General features: G+C 39.8%; 1 protein-coding gene across 1 annotated transcript; it reads left to right on the top strand.

Annotated features, from left to right (window-relative positions):
• The first annotated feature begins 1093 nt into the window (after positions 1 to 1093).
• Positions 1094 to 2170, top strand: LOC140169352 (uncharacterized). Its single transcript, XM_072192607.1, has one exon. The coding sequence runs from the start codon at positions 1094 to 1096 to the stop codon at positions 2168 to 2170; it is 1077 nt and encodes a 358-aa protein (XP_072048708.1).
• The last annotated feature ends 15620 nt before the right edge of the window (positions 2171 to 17790 follow it).

Raw genomic sequence — 17790 nt, 5'->3', positions numbered from 1 at the left:
GGTGCAAAAGCAAGTACCGGTATCTTCCCGGGGGCACTCAACACAAATGACCATACGGGTATGCTCCCCGGAAAGACCCCCCTTTTGGGTTTCACAGCTCGAAAGACCCCTATATTTGACCAAAATAACGCTCCGAAAGACCCTTGATTTTGATAATTTCAGCTATAAAAGACCCCAAAATTGCTCATTCCTCATATTTCTTATTTTTTCAGGCGATTTTCAACCAAAAAAGCCAAGAAAGACCCTTGATTTTGACTTTTCGCAGCCCCAAAAGACCCCATTTTACTTGTTCACAGCCCGTTCGCAGCTCCGAAATACCCCTTTTACCGGTACGTAGTCTGCTTCCAAAGACTCACCACCTCAAAATTCCTGGGGAGCATAAGAATGTAACACCTGGTTCCATGCTGACTGCATTAAAATGTCTGAAGACATGTTCTCCTGCATGGGCAGATCTGACTTACCATGGGAGTGCACTAGCTGTGGCTTGCCAAATATATCAGCCAGCTTGTTTGACTCCATCATTGGTGATTGTAGCATCGACTCGTCAGCCTCTGGAGATGTGTTTGACCGCAGCAACCGTAGTTCAACAGGCAGCTGTAGTTCTTCAGAGCCAGGATCCCCATCTGCTCAATCGTCTCCAGCTAAACCATCTGCTAAAGCGAGCAACACTGGTTCTAACCTTCGTACCCTCACCATTAACTTCCAAAGTTTGTACGGTAAGAAGGAGGAGTTTTGGAGCCTTGTAGATGCCACCAAACCAGATATTTATATATGGTTGCGAAACCTGGTTGAAACCTGATATGAGCAAAGGTGAAATCTTTCCACCAGGCTACAACCTGTATAGAAAAGACCGTAAACATGGCTGGGGAGGAGTCCTGCTTGGTGTCCATTCTAGCTTAATCAGCCAACAACTCCAGATTGAGTCCGAAGCAGAGTTAAGTGGGTGCCAAAATCATCAGTGGTAAACAAACCATCATCATTGGTGCACTGTATCGTCCCCCTAGCAGCAAACAGCCTTACATGAATGTCTTAAACCAGGTTATTGAGGAAATATGCCTTTCCAACCCAGGTGTGGCAGTATGGATTGCAGGTGATGCCAACTTACCAGACATCGATTGGGTTACAGACCGAGTCGTCGGCCACCAGTATCCAGTTATACTATCCACTTGAATTAAATGAATCCTTCCTGCAGATGCTGGCTCGAACTGGAATGGAACAACTTGTTGACTTTCCAACCCGCAATGAAAGTATGTTACTTGACATCATCATTACCAATCGACCCTCTCTAATCAACCGCTGTGAGGGGTTGCCAGCTTTGGGTGACCATGACATTGTGTATGCAGATTGGAATGCTCAGGCCAGCAGAGTGAAACCATCCTGTCGCAAGATCTTCCTGTGGAATCATGCTGATTTTGATTTGATCCGTCAGGAGACCAAGGAATGGGCAGACAAGTTTGTCTCTCGCAACACAACATCTACTCCAGTGGAACTGTTATCCAGGGAGATTGAACAGTATCTTCAGAAAATACTCCATGACAGAGTACCTTCCAAGCTCAGCTCCACCAGATTCAACCAGCCATGGTTTAACACCTCTACCAAACGGATCTGTCGAAGGAAAGCAAGGGATTTCAAGAAAGCTAGGAAGACAAACAGAGACCGTGATTGGAGGAGATTTAGGCAATTGAAGAAGCAGAGCCAAATTACCTGTCGTCAGGCCTACAACAAGTACCTTACTGACATAATACGCAGTGAACCTGGTGCAAGTAGAAGACTGGGGGCCATTATCAAAGCCAAGCGTTGTGATCAAGCTGGTATTGCTCCTCTGAAGGAAGGCAATCATCTCTTCAGTGACCCAAAGACCAAGGCCAATCTGCTGAATCGCCAATTTGCATCAGTTTTTACCAAGGATGATTCATCAACTCTACCTGATCTTGGACCCAGCACTCATCCACCAATGAATGGTATCCAGATCACCAATCAAGGCATTGTCAAGTTGCTGAAGAATCTTAACCCATACAAGGCTTCTGGTCCTGACGGCGTGCCTGCCAGACTTCTGAAGGAAACTGCGGAAGAGATCGCTCCAGCCATCTGCCTCCTCTACCAAGCATCCCTCGACCAAGGATCTGTCCCATCTGCGTGGAAGAAAGCACTGGTAGTTCCATATATTTAAGAAGGGCAGCCGATCGTCACCAGCAAATTATAGACCTATATCTCTCACCGCCATTCTGTGTAAGCTATGCGAGCATGTGGTCCATAGTGCAATAATCAACCATCTGTCTGAACAAAAGATCTTGTCCGATGCACAGCATGGCTTCAGAAAGAACAGATCATGCGACACACAGCTAATCCTGACTATCAACGATCTGGCCAAGGGGATCGAAGAAAAAGGGCAAACAGACATGATATTGTTGGACTTCGCTAAAGCCTTCGATAAGGTTTCACATAGGCTTCTCCTACACAAGCTCCAGCACTACGGCATACGTGGACCTACTCTTCAATGGGTTACGGACTTCCTCCGCCACCGTACACAGCAAGTCCTGGTTGATGGCCAAATCAGGCGTACCACAAGGCAGCGTTCTGGGACCTTTGCTCTTCTTGGCATTCATCAACGACCTTCCGGACTGCGTAAAGAGCTCGACAACCCGCCTGTTTGCTGATGATACTGCACTGTACAAGAGGATATCGTCCCATCATGATGCTTCCTTACTACAAGAAGATCTCAATGCTTTGCAGAAGTGGGAACACAAATGCAATTTCATCCAGCCAAATGCCAGGTGGTGCGTGTTACCAAGAAGAGGAAACCAATCACCTTCTCCTACAGCATTCATGGTATCACTCTTGAAGAAGTGTCATCTGCCAAATATCTTGGTCTCAACATAGACAACAAGCTGAGTTTCAACGACCATGTAGACATCACCACCAAAAAAGCAAATTCCACCCGTGCATTTCTCCAGCGCAACTTCTACCACAGCAGTCGGAGGATTAAGGAGGCTACGTACACGACTTATGTAAGACCTACTGCTGAGTATGCAGCTGCAGTATGGGACCCTCACACTCAAAGAAACATCAAGAAAGTGGAACAAGTCCAGCGAACCAGTCCAGTGCCAGATACGTTACCAACACCTATGACCGCAGATCAAGTGTTACCCCCTGCTGAGTGAGCTCCAGTGGCCATCTCTACAAAGTAGACGTCGCCAAAGCCGGCTAACCATGCTCTACAGGATTCACTCCGATCTGGTTGACATCAGTTGGAAAGATCACGTCACTGAAGCAACATCCAACACCAGAGGTCATAACTCCCGCATCTGGACGCCATACTGCAGCTCGCAAGTGTACCTATCTTCCTTCTTCCCACGCACAAGTAGGGATTGGAATTCCTTAAAGAAGGATCCAGCAGCCTTCCCAACACTCAATGCCTTCAAGATGGCATTGAGGGACGGCTCCATCTAGACAGCAGACAGCATCAAATTTTTAATCAGCACTTCACTGTACATATTTTGCACCTGTGATCTCTCGTCTGCGTCATATGTCTGCGCACCCACCACTCTGCAGTGAGCAATCTTCTTTTCAAGAAGCCTTCACTATAACTGGAAGAAGAAGAAGAAGAAAGGTATAACGTTGAGAAGATAGGAACATGTACCGTACCGAAGATCCGGGACCTACTCTGCCATGTTTGGCTGAGTATAACGGTACATGAACACGGTCTTTTGTGCTAGATGTAAATTAGTCATTGTGTAGGGGTGTGTTTATACCCATGGGTTACTCATCATCAGACTGAATCATTGTCGCTAACTTAACTACACAAGTTATGTGTACAATTTTAGAGAACGCTAACCGACAGGGGGTGTCAATATAGGCCTACGTGTCACTTCTGAAAAACAGTGAATCATGCGCATGCTCAGCAGGCAAATACGACGGCGATTTAGTACACTGATCATGCGTGCGATTCAGGTTTCTGCAAAAGCGATTGAGTATAAATGCATCTTTAGAAATGACCGGCGATTGTGTGTTCTCAAGTGGGTTTTATCATGTTAATTAGTGACCTGACACACATTTGTATTGGTTCGGTCAAGCATTGAAATGCTGTCATTTTTTGTACTGGATCGTTCAAGCATCTCCAACAAATTTTTCAATGTAAGTGCCTCTGGCCCTAGTAGAAGTAAAAAATGGATACTATATGGCCAGAGTTCTAGGGCTAGATCTCTGTATCTGTAGGGATAACTTCGTATGGATCAGTCTGCTAAAACATGTTGTTTATCAATACTTCATGTCATGATTTGCTGTAAACAAACAAGTAAACAAATAAAAAGGTAAATGTATTTAATTTAGGCTAGCACTACAGTGCTAGTCATGCTAGTAGCACATACATGTTCAGTGTTGTGAGTCTGTAAATTACCGGTTAATTTACATGGTAAATTACCGGTAATTTACCGCCATCTTAATTTACCGTGGTAAAATATGGTAAAATAAGTAAATTAAGGGGGTACTACACCCCTGGCCAATTTTGTGCCTATTTTTGCATTTTTCTCAAAAATTATAGCGCATTGATATGAAGTAAGATATGTATATTATAGGGGCAAAGACTAAAACTACTGCACTGAAAATTCAGCAACTCAAGGCAAGTAGTTATTGATTTATTGATCAAATATTGGTTTTCCCTCATTTTTGACTGTATCTCCACAACTATTGTCTGTGTAGAAATAAAATTTCCAGTGCAGTAGTTGTAGTCCTTGCCCCTATAATATACATATCTTACTTGTCACCAATGCGCTATAATTTTGAGAAAAATGCAAAAATAGGCACACAATTGGGCAGGGGTGTAGTACCCCCTTAAGTAAAATGGTACTGAAGATGTCAACTTGCTTGCTAGCTTTACAGAGCATCAGCAAGATGATCACTTTCCAATTTTGCAATGATAACATATTCCATTCTTTTGTAAGCTAAAATAATTTGTTTACTTGTAAAAAAATTACGTAAACTTTAAATTGAATTCAAATCTTTATTACACAATAAACCCGGTGTTGTATTTTTAATTTTAAAATTAAATGTACATTTGTAAGAGGAGATTAGAGTGACATATTTACAACTATCAAATATCCTTATTTGTGCTTTATAAGTTTTATTATTTCGCCAGAACTTGTCATAAAAAGGTAAACAAGTAGAAAACAAACAAAAAAACTACTATTATCTCTATATTATAAAAAATAAATTTCAAAAGCACGCCAAAGTGTGCACTGAGTTTCCAAAATTTCAAAAAACATGTTCTGGGTAAACAAAACTTGCTCTTCCCATATTATGTAATATTTTCCTGGACTTGCCTGAGTGAATACCCAGACCTTTGGAATTGATTTTGTGACCAAGGATTCTCTCAGAAATTCTAGAATTCACTTCTCAGTTGACATGGTAATGACATGGAAAATGGGATGCTCAGTAGGATCGTCTTGTGGAATCTGCGTATTTTTGTTTCATCTTTACGAAGCTTGATTCAGTGCTGCTTCAAGAGGAGGAATTTACGTTCAACTATTGCTATAGTTAAATTTCTTGATTTCAGGCCTGATTTTCCAGGCGAGCTGTCAACAGCTCCCCTTGAGGGTATAAGGAGAGCTGTTCAAACCACTCCCCAGACATTTTTAAGGAGAGTAGGCCTAGTCAAGCTGTTATGGAGAGTGGTGGTGGGCGAGATAGGAAGCAAAAAGTGTAATTTTGAATTTAAATTGGGTATAAAAATCTTCTAGTATGTTTTAATGATATTTATTTTGGTCACAATTTGTGAATAAAGTTCTGCAAAACTATTGGGTAAAGTCAGAAAAAAACAGCTCCCCTGAGTGCATTTAAGGGAAGTGATTTATAGCTAAAAACCACAATAATTTAAGGAGAGCTGTAGGAGCACATGTGACAGATCCTGCTCTCCTCAAAACAAAAGGCTTGGATTCAGTGTTCGAGTTACCAATAAAAAGTTACAAGTTTTTGCATTTGTGCAGGTAACATATAAAATCTACTTGCACAAAGTGAAAGTAACTTGCACACAATTTAACCACATGTACATGTAAAATAAGAAGTTTGTGCCGTGAAACTTATCATCTTTTTTGCAGATGAAAAGTAAAAATTGGTGCTCATTTCGTAAGGGATATTTATACTTCTTTGATTTAGAGGCACATTGTATGTTTCTGATGCGAACTGTGTAATTTACAACATTTAATAAATTCTACATGCACTTGTGCAGGTACATTTGAAAAAGTACCTGCACATAATCATCTCTTATTATTATTATCAAAGTCACCTGTATATGTGCAGCATGCAGGACTTGCAGGTGGAAAATCGAACACTGCCCGGATTTGTGAACTTTGTGTACAGGTCCAATGTAACATTGTTAAATAATGCATTTTTGTGTCTTTTTAAAAACTGGCAGAATTGGACACAAATGGATCCAGAAACATTGGCTTCTCATCAGCAGTCGGAAGCAGCTGCAGTGTCGGCCATATTGCAAGCAGCGCAACTCACACAAGGTTGGTTCAAAACACAGTCAAGTTTTCTATCAATTTCTAAATTCCAACCAACGGTAGATTAATAATACCACAGATTGAATCGTCCCATGCCTGTTCCCTCTGGCTCTGAGTGAGTAAGCATGCTTGGATTTGGTTGATGCAGATGGAGCGTTCAAACCTGGCGACCTACATGTAGCAGTCAGGCCAAAAAACAATATTGTTGTGTTGCCCTCAAGTGGAAAAATGGGAAATTTGGGTAGGACGGTCGGATTCTTTTTTTTTTTTTTTTCTTTTTTTTTTTTTAAACCTTCAGTTTTTAAAAATCCCCTCAAATATTAAATAATGCTTGTTCAATTAGGGGACATTTGTCAATTTTGACTTCTGGATACCTGTTAGACAACAATTAAAGACTAGTCTTACAATAAAATATTAAATTTAAGTGAAAAACATTGAGTTTTTGAACAAATCTGTAAAAATCATCATTCAAGAAAAAAAAAATTGCAACCCTGATTTTTCAGGATTTAGGGTAGGATGGTTGAGGGCAACACAACAATATTATTTTTTGGCCTCATCCGAGTGTAACCAGAGTGCTCAAGTTGTGAGCGGTTACACTTTGTTACTTGTATGCACACGCTTTTTCATTTCACCCCCCCCCCCCACCCAAATTTCTCATCAATCCCATGGGCTTCCATTTTCAAAAATACCTCCTTTGGCCCGGGGGGGGGGGGGCACTCAGCTACATTGGTGTACACATGCGTGAACAAAAAAGCGCGGAACGCACGTTCCGTGTTTAGGGGTCTAAAACGCAATTTTTCAACAAAAAGGGGTGTTTTTTTGGTAACCAGCAAAACGTGTTAAGGGGGTAGTTTACCAGATTTCATAGTTTGATATATTGCTTTCTACGGTATTTGAAATAAATTCTTACCTGATGAATTTTAAAAGAACTGTACATTGTACAAAATGTAATTCCTTTTTTAGCCATTGTGACCCTCTCCATTAAAGTGTATTGTTGATATTAACAAAAAAAACCTGCTAAGGGGTCCAATTTTGATCAGAACCTGTTTAGGGGGTACTTTTTGGGGGGAAAGCGCGTTAAAAACCTGTTAAGGGGGTGATTTTGAAAAACTGGGTAGAACCTGTTTAGGGGGTGTTTTTAAAACCGTTGTTCACGCATGTGTACACCAATGTAGCTGAGTGCCCCCCGGCCTTTGACCCACATGGAGCAGATACTGTCTGACTCAAATAATGTAATATTTTTCATTCAAGGGGCCTCTGTATCATTTCTTAATTCTTCCACAGAATATGAAAATGGAATTGTTAGAAGTGCTATCAGCAGTGGAGAACAAGGCCAACTGTCTACCATGGAGAGTGTTAGTACAGGAATGCCACAGGGTAAGAAAAGAGCACAAGGATTAAAATTTTCCTGCAACTGACAGGATTTCAGGCATTCTGATGTGAATTTGAGGCATTTTCCCCCCAATTTGGTTATTTTAAATGTGATACTCAGGTTTTGACCAATTTTAGACATGTTTCCTAAAAGCCTTTCACTTCTGTGAAAGCAGAGAATATATGCATATATTTACAGCAACAATTGAATACAAGAAGATCTAAACATGCACGTATATAACCTTCTTGTATTCACTTGATGATGCATCTCAAAGGGCCAGCCCATCGGCATGCGCCATCTTAGACTGCTAGGTTGCATTCCTTTTTGATACAAAATTAACACCAATGCATAAAACACAACACATCCCCAGTGACTGCTATGCTATGTCATTTCTCGGTGGTGCAGTTCTGCGGGGGACAGTGGTTTTCGGAGTGAGCCATCAACATTGAAGATTTATAGCTGTTGGATCAGAACAGGCTAGGTGGCATTCCCATGGTCAGAGGGAATACATGGATGATAAATTAAAAGGGTCTACGAAAGTGGACTAGCGCCATCTGTGGGAATGGGAAGATGTTCACAAGATGCCTTCTATAAAAATATATGTTCTGTGATGCTTATAAGCAGGGCTGTCAACACACCAAGGAATTATGAGTTAGCTTGAAATTCCCTTGGACAAGGAACTCACTGCTAATTTGTCTCGTTGTAACCCGTCACGAAACTCGGGAGCTGATCCTGGTTGCGATGGTTATTTGTGGAATGTCTAGGGTGTGCGCTCTTGAAGCAGCAAAGTCCCTGAATTGTTGTTTAATGGTTTATGGAATGATGTGGGGCCATAGTGGTCAGCGACAACCTGTAAAGTGTGCAGAGGCTTGTGGATCAACGTCTAGGCGTTGTGCCTGTGCGTAGCGCACTATAAATCACTGCGCTTTTTTTTTTTTTTTTTTTTTAATGTCATGCGAAGGTTGCAAAATTTCACAAAATCAATTTTGACAGATCAAAAGTGAAATAGGGTCTTTTGGTGACAGAGCAAGATTTTTTAGGTTTTGAAAAAACAATTTAATTCAACACATTATTAAAAGAAGTACTACAAATCTCTATTTTATTTTTATGTGAATTTCAGCTCCACCTCACCAGACATTCACCAACGCACCCCTCGATGAGATGGTCGAAATTCAAGTGCAGTATACAAACGACGAACAAGTCCCCGTTCCATCTGGTATTCCACCACTCCCAGTGCTAGTAGAGATCAACACTCCACCGGCAGGTACAACCAGAAACTCCGAGACGCAGTCGTCAACATGGAGCGACCTCTGTCTGGAGATGGTTGCCGATCTTGTAAGTCAACAGGTGATCCAAGTGTCCCAATTGGAGGAATTCCCTGCCGGACACGGAAAGTGTGTCCATATGACTGGCATCAGGTGGAAGGATCTACTTGATATGATCATTAACACCCACAATACCACATGCATGCAACAGACGGGCGTGGCATTCGGTCATAACACGGTGAAAGTTGGCGTCACGTTGCAAGTGAGTGGAGTAGATATAGGGATGAAACCAATTTGTGCCGGAGTGAAAAAGAGGAGCGTAGGGGTTCAGACGGTAGAAGAGTCGGAAAGGAGTACCCAAGTACAGTATGGCGTGAAACAAGAGAAAAGTCTAAAAATTGTTGCGTTAGCATGTGTAGAAGACCTAGAATGCTCTACATCTGATTCAGAGGCCATTGGAAATGATGCTAGAAACAAAACAAGGGTTTCAGGAGATATCGTTAGAAAGGACGAGAGGGTGGGTCAAGAAAATGAGGAGGAGGAGGAGGAGGGTGGAGATGATAGCGAGATTAATGATCCTAACTGGACCAGGGAAATTGAAGAAGAAACGTCTTTGAAACGACCAAAGCGAACACAAAGAAATCTTCGCTCAAATCGCACTGGCGGTACTAAAGATAACGTTGATGATGATGATCTAGTTGATGAAACCTTGTCGAAAAAATCGAAAGTTAGCACAAAATCAGTTGCACATAAATCTGACTTGGTGCCTGTGAAGCGAGAGAAGGTGCAGAACACGCACGATGATAAGCCTGTGAAAGGCTATCCAGCACAATGCAACGTTTGTGCAAAGCGTTTTAAATCGCGGACTCTGCTCAAGAGACACATGGTCGTCCACGAACCGAATCACAATCAACACCCATGTAAATTCTGCGATAAAGTGTGTAAAACATTATGTTACTTGGAGCGTCATATGGCGGCACATTTCAAACCACAGAAACCTCAAGTACGCAGTAAAGGTTCTGATAGAAATGGTAGTCGGCAGCCGAAACAAGTTTCGCAAGAAAGGAAAAAAGGGCCATCGGCATGCACCATCTGTGGGAAGGAGTTCACAATTGCACGCAATTTAAGAAGACACGAAAAAATTCATGAGAAAGAAACTAACTTTCCATGCCAACATTGTGATAAAGTCTGTAGAACTGCACACTATTTACAGCTGCACATGTTGGTTCATGCAGACGAGAAACAACACAAGTGTACAGAATGCGATCTTTCATTCGGGCAGAGGTATAAATTGAAACGGCACCTCGCAACAGCTCATAAAAAATACGAGCAACATCAGTGCGATGTGTGCGGGCTGGTGTATAAGAACAAAGAAACGCTCAACGATCACAAGCTGGAGCACACCAGCAAGAAATCGTATCTGTGCGAATTATGCGGGAAGACTTTCACACGACCGTCCGTGTACCGTCTGCATCAGGCATATCATAAGTCACGTGCTGTTCCAAACGCCCATAAATGTGGGCTTTGTTCAAAATCGTATCACTCGCAAGGAATACTTAATAAACATATGAGAAGTGCTCACATGGGAGAACGAAGCTACAAGTGTCGGATATGCGGTACTGGGTTTTTTACGAAGCAACAACAGCAGAGTCACGAACGGATTCACCAAGAGAAGTCTGCACATGTCTGTTCGTTTTGCAATAAAGGGTTCGCGCAAAAATATACGCTGTTAGTGCACCGAAGAATGCACATGGGCGTACGTCCATTTGTATGCCAATACTGCAACAAAGGCTTTACAAGTAAGGATTTCTTAGTCAAACACAAAAAGATCCATACCACTAGAGTACAACCCAAACGGCCCTTTCAGTGCAAAGAATGCAACGCTAAATTTGCAAACAAAACGGCATGGACGAATCACGAGAAACGACATAAGGGAATTAAGGAACACAAGTGTCAGTTCTGTTTTGTAGCATTTGTCACAAGCGGGGACTTGATTCGACATCTGAGGACTCATACAGGAGGGCGCCCTTTTAAATGTAATCGTTGCGACAAGAGCTTTGCAAAGAAGCTTGAGTTGACAGAACATGAGGTGTGGCATGGTGGGTCTGTTGAGGTACCAATCACAGTGACAATACTTCCTGCAGGAAAAGAGATTTAAAAAACACATTAAATAAAGTAAAAGTTCCTAAACACACAAGGTGTTGCACCAACATCCAACAGTGATCACTATTGTGCAGTGGCGTAACTAGGTTTGGTAGCGCCTGGGGCAAGAAAGAAAAATTGGTGCCCCTACTCCCCACCCGAGAGTATCTTAGACGCGGGGGTGTGGGAATGGCATTGGTTCAATATTTTTTTAAGTGAGGCCGATTTGGCACCCCCTAGTGGTAGCGCCCGGGGCATGTTGCCCCCCCTCTTGCCCCATAGTTACGCCACTGCTATTGTGTACCGTTTGCACCTGCAGTTTCAAGTTGGCTGCAGTTATCCAGGGAAGTCCAAATCTGGGTGGTCAAATTTGAAAGTAATTTCCTGGTACTGCAGTCACATGCCCAGCACTTGGTTCCAATCCAATCAACCAATTGAAAAAAAAATTGTAATGCTCTACAATCATGCTATAGCCATAGCCTTCAACATAAAAGTGCAAGTTCTGAGATATTTTCTCAAAATATCTTAAGAACCACTGAACCAATGCTGGACTTGTTTGTTATCATTTTAATGCATTTTTCATACTGATTTTAAATATGGTCACGAAAATTTACAATTCTGAAATTATTGAATTTTGAAAAATGTTTCGAACTTGTCATCAGCAGTTGATGCCTGCATGAAAAGAAATAATATCAATATCATTGGATATTCATTGAAATTCTTTAACCAAGCAATGATCATTATTACGAGGCTGACGCACAAAACCAGTGCCACAACTAGCTCTCAAGTATTTGAGATTTTTAACCAACAGTGCTTTTCTGTACTCACAACTTTTATGTGTTACTTGGACCCAAAGTTCTAATTGTGTATTTGAAACCCGGGGGGTCACTCCCATTGTGGCCTGTACACCATCCGCGATAATCAACTTTTGAAAAGCACCCTAAACAAGGATTTAACCCTTGGGTAAAACAATACCCTAAACAGGGATTTTATTCCTTGCATCAAATTTCATACCCTAAATTTCATTTCCACGTATTATAGCAATTGCAATTTTGCTACCCTTTTTTCCAATATTTCATGTTTTTGACACCCTAAACGCGTTACGCGCGTATCGTGCTTACCCACGAAAAACTACCCTTTTACGCTGCTTTTCATTATCGCGGATGGTGTACAGGCCACAATGGGAGTGACCCCCGGATTTGAAAACAGGTCATAATTTAAAACATAATCATGAAAGAATTTTTAGGCAGGAGGAAACCTCATGTCCATTTGCGCTGTTATCGATATGGCAAATATGTAATGTTCAGCAAAATATCAAATTTGATGGTGTTTTCATTTCGCAGGGTACGTCATAAAACACACTTAACAAAAAAACCCAAATATTTTGGAACAGTTGTGTAGTTTTTCTGATTCCTGCAAATTGACAATATTGTTAAATTGAATAATTTGTCACTCTTACCTGCCAAATTAGTAACAGTGACAATGTGCATGATAATTTTCCTGTCTAGTGAACCGATACTCTGATATCAAAATCTATTGGTTAGTGCTATATTGTCACTCGTAAAGTTAGTTCGGCTAATAGACAAAACTTATTCGTTTTTGTTACTTCGCGTCCCAATTCACGCTCACATAAATTCACATATTAAAGCGTGCGCCAGTCACGCATTACGCAACATACAACTAGCATGAGTGCTGCGCTCAACTGCATGCATGCTATTCTATATCAATACATGGTGATACAAGTCTTTTTTTCTTCACCTATTATAAGCCGATAAAACTTTAGGTAAGGAACAAACCAAAAGTTTGATGATGTGTGACATCCTATGAATAAAGTGCTTTCATCAGGAGGCTGACCCTATCCCTCCCTGAAATGCAAGTGTAAAATGTTGAAAGTTCCAACCCGAAAAATCAACTTTGACCATAATGACCAATATGTTTAATGTAACTGGATTTAATGACCCACTTCCCTTTTGTTTTTGAACGTCATCAAACTTGTGCTTTGTTCCCAAAGCCCCGCAATGTACCAAATGATGTTGAAATTGGTCTTGATGTTCATCCATATACTATGATTCATGATAATTATATTATTTCATATATTTGTAAGCAGAATTTAACAGTGTTTTGTGTTAAGGGCACTTGTATAATATGTGACATGAATCACATGATCAAGGGGAATGAGTCACATGTCAACCCTGGTCGAAAATGAGTTTTACAAATTTTTCTATAGAGGACATTTAGAGCTTTCAGAAACTGTTGATACAACTTTTCTTTACGAAGTTAAGTCAATTTATCAACCATTGAAAACAATATAAAACAAAAGAATTTTAACACTTTCTTTGCCAATATCTCAAAATCAATATTAGAGACATCCGACTCATTTCACTTGATTGTGTCACATATGTTGCTTGTAATCATCCAGGAGTGGAGCCAGGTTAGTGAAAGGGGGGGCCCACTTTAAAAGTTTCAGGCAGGAAAATTGCCCGTTGGTGTAAAAAATTTTGGGAAATATTTGTCAAAATTGTGTAAATAATTCATGTAAAAAAGAATGGGGGGGGGGGACTCAACTTTTGAAGTGACGGTATGTGCCTGTCAATAGGCACCTTCTTTTGAAGTTGAAGTTATTGCGCTGCCAGCCTATAGTTGGTAGTGTCGTTTTTTTTAACAAGTTCATCTGGATTGTTTTGATGCATGATTTGGAAAGTTCATTATATCAAGTCCACATTTACTCACATTTTCAGTGATATTTATGTTGGTCTTATAATCGGTCAAAGATGTGTAACTTGTAGACCCCTTCCTCATGTTTGTCTTTATAACATGTAAGTGTGGGGGGGGGGGTGCTGCAAGTACCATAACATCTTTAACCCCTGCCATTCCCTCTATAGCAGTCTCCAAAGTTTTCAAAAGGACAATGAGCTGCGGTGTAGGTTTCTGAAGAAATTGGTAAAGAGTATCGGAGAAACATCGCTGAAAATAGGAGTTACTGCTGTATTTGATATGATGAACTTTTCACATCAGGCTGGAGAGTTGGGTCGATCCTTCATGTAATTATTTCGTGTAATCTAATCCTAACTCTAACCCTAATCCTAACCCTAACCCTAAGCCTAATCCTAATCATAACCCTAATCCTAACACTAATCCTAATCCTAACCCTAACCTTAACCCTAACCCTAACCCTAATTTCGTGTAAAATTGCATGAAGGAATAACCGAGAGTTGAATCTTTGCTTTTGTTTGAGTTAATCAATGTTTTTACTTTTGGTATCAATGGGCTATTCTGCTTGAAATCCACACTCGCAGATGGAAGACACAATCTTAATCTCCCACACTGGGGGTGTAAATTTCAAATGGAATCACCCATTCAGGTAACCGCATTTGAAATTCACACTCCCTGTGTGGAAGATTAAGGTCATGCCTGGTGGGGTTTCTAAGAATAAAATATAGAAACAAATTTTAACAAGCTTAGATCTGTTTTATTTTCGATTATTTAATATTGTCTGTTAGCTTTTGCAATAAAGGGTTCAAGCGCAAAAATATACGCAGTTAGAGCACCCAAGAATGCACATTGGCGTCGTCCATTTGTATGTCAATACTGCAACAAAGGCTTTACAAGTAAGGATTTCTTAGTCAAACACCAAAAGCTACACAGATTTACAGTGTCATCTTCTACAAGCCACCTCTTTCATTCAAAGTTGGGGGGGCACTGAACTTTTAATCTTGATCAAGGCTCCATCCTTACTAAATGTGTACATTTTGTATTCAATAAATGGTATAAAAAATCAAAGTACAAGAACATAATGGTTTTCTCTCATTGGCTGTGATCTTTGCAGGGGTACCTTGTAGTCATCACTCCTGGCTGGTGGTAGTGTTAGGTGCATTCCCCCCTCACAATGATTTGCTTTGCTACCCCCTCCCTCCCAAATAGTGGGCCGGTAAACGCAAAATTTCACCTTCATTTTGCGGTTCCCATATTATGCAGACTTTATTGTTGTAGGTTCATGAAATTTGGTGGGAGCAACCAATGGACAGCAGCATATCTAATCATCTATTGTGTCCGACTTGAGCGCTGACATATTGGAAAATGTTGTCAATCAATATTCATGAGACTGTACATTCAACTTCCAGTTTTCAAAATTGGGTGACCTGTGCTTGGCATGTGTGAAATACATCTGACTAGTCGCTTTAATTGTCAGGAACATGAAGGGGAACAAATTAAGGAACAAAAATGCAAAACATGGCTGATATTAAAAAAAAAGAATGATGATTCAGTACGGCGCAAGATTATCCTTTGTCTTATATAAACCCGGCGTAATTGCTATCTTCAGTAGATAGTCAAATAAAAAAAATAAATATCATTAAACATAAAGAAAAAATGTGTACGAAAAGATTTTAAAACAAATTCCACTGGATGTATTACTATTATTTTCTTGGTAGGCCCTAAATGCTATCTTCAGAAGATAGCAAGCAAAGCAAAAAACAGCAAAAATAATATACTGCACCAAGAAAGTATCCTTACACTTGGACAAATAATCACAATTTCAACACTGAACCATATTGGGGTAAATTTGTTTTTGCAATAGATGCACCATCTAATCCTGCACATTATGACACCACGTTGAATCCAATGTGACCTCAAGAAGTAAAGTTACAAGCAATTGAATAGACGAAGGTCCAGTTTGAAAAGTGACAAACTTGCCTATACAAGGCGCAAAAAGATTCCAACAAGCGCAACAAAGAGACTACACAGTTTCTTCAATGAAACTTTATTGAAAGCAGTATTCATTTCAGTTTTTACTTCCCTGTACTTTTCATAACTTGCATTTTATTTGTCAGCTCTGTTGTTTCAGTTTCTTTTGTTCCTTTTGTTTTAAATTAAAGGCACACACAAATTAGCCATTTACACTCTCAAACCAAATGTCTAGTCCGTAGAGTTTTGAATAGGCCAGTGTGTCACTTTTAAAACGGGACCTTCGTCTAATCAAATGCTTGTAACTTTGCTTCTTGAAGTCACATTGGATTCAATGGGGTGTCAAAATGTGCCGGATTAGATAGTGCATCAATTCAAAAAACAGATTTACCCCAATATGGTTCAGTTTTGAAATTGTGATTATTTTTCCAAGTGTAAGGATACTTTCTTGGAGCAGTATATAATGTTCCAAAACAACATTGCCTAACACGCGTTCTGGATGATGATTCAGTACGCAACGGACCATACTAATTGACCGCGCGCTTAGGAAAAAAAATAGCCAATAGGCCAAATGCAAAGCTAGCTATAAAGAAATGCTAAAATGACGAAGCTGAACAAAATTTAAGAAATTATCCTTTGTCTTATATAAACTCGATGTAATTGCTATCTTCAGTAGATAGTCAAAATTTAAAAAAAATCATTAAACAAAGAAAAAAGTGTATACGAAAAGATTTTTTAACAGATTCCGCTGGAGGTATTAATTATTTTCTTTTTAGGTCCTTATTGCTATCTTTAGTAGATAGTGAAAATTAAAAAAAAATCATTAAACATAAATAAAATAAAATAAACATCTCCAAAAAAGTAACTAACCCCCCTTAAATAATGACCATTAATTTCTTTTTAGGTCCTAATTGCTATCTTTAGTAGATAGTGAAAATTTAAAAAAAAATCATTAAACATAAATAAAATAAAATAAACATCTCAAAAAAAGTAACTAACCCCCCTTAAATAATGACCATTATTTTCTTTTTAGGTCCTAATTGCTATCTTTAGTAGATAGTGAAAATTTAAAAAAATCATTAAACATAAATAAAATAAAATAAACATCTCAAAAAAGTAACTAACCCCTTAAATAATGACCATTATTCAAAAACGGGTGATTGTATTACAAATCTGTAAAATGCGTTGGAAGCAGAATTAATTTCTGCACATTTTGACACCTCATTTGCAGCAATTGACTAAATATTGATGTCACATCGTAAATTTTAATCAATGTAACCCAAGATTTGAAAGTTGCAGTAAATTTTATTGATTTTGTATTCAGTGTAATGGAAGGAAATCTGTGTAATGATATCCGAGTGTTTTTGTATTGTTAAAATTTGTATGTAAGTGCAACTTTCAAATCTGGACCTCACTACATTAAATTGACCGGTGTTTTATTGTTTTCTGGGCTATCGTATCAAATGAGGTGTCAAATGCACAGAAATAAATTCTGCTTCCAACGCATTTTGCAGATTTGTAATACAATAGCCCCTTTTTGAATAATAGCCATTATTTAAGGGGGTTAGTTTTATTGAGATGTTTATATACGAAAAGATTTTGTAACAGATTCCGCTGGAGGTATTAATTATTTTCTTCGTAGACCCTAATGGCTATCTTCAGCAGATAGCAAGCAAAGCAAAAAACATAGAAAATAATAATGTTCCAAAAACCTTGCCTAACACGCGTTCTAGATGATGATTCAGTACGTAAAGGGGCGGGGTGCCCGCATCAGTCCGAAACGTCTTCAGTCCGAAACGTCTTCCCTCCGAAACGTTGTCAGTCCGAA

Source organism: Amphiura filiformis, chromosome 14 (genome assembly GCF_039555335.1).
Source record: "Amphiura filiformis chromosome 14, Afil_fr2py, whole genome shotgun sequence".
NCBI lineage: Eukaryota > Metazoa > Echinodermata > Ophiuroidea > Amphilepidida > Amphiuridae > Amphiura > Amphiura filiformis.
Note: the sequence above shows the minus strand (reverse complement) of the source record. Positions and strands in the feature narration are given on the sequence as shown.

Coding starts and splice junctions, on each gene's coding strand:
- LOC140169352 (XM_072192607.1), top strand. CDS start 1,094: ATGCCAACTTACCAGACATCGATTGGGTTACAGACCGAGTCGTCGGCC.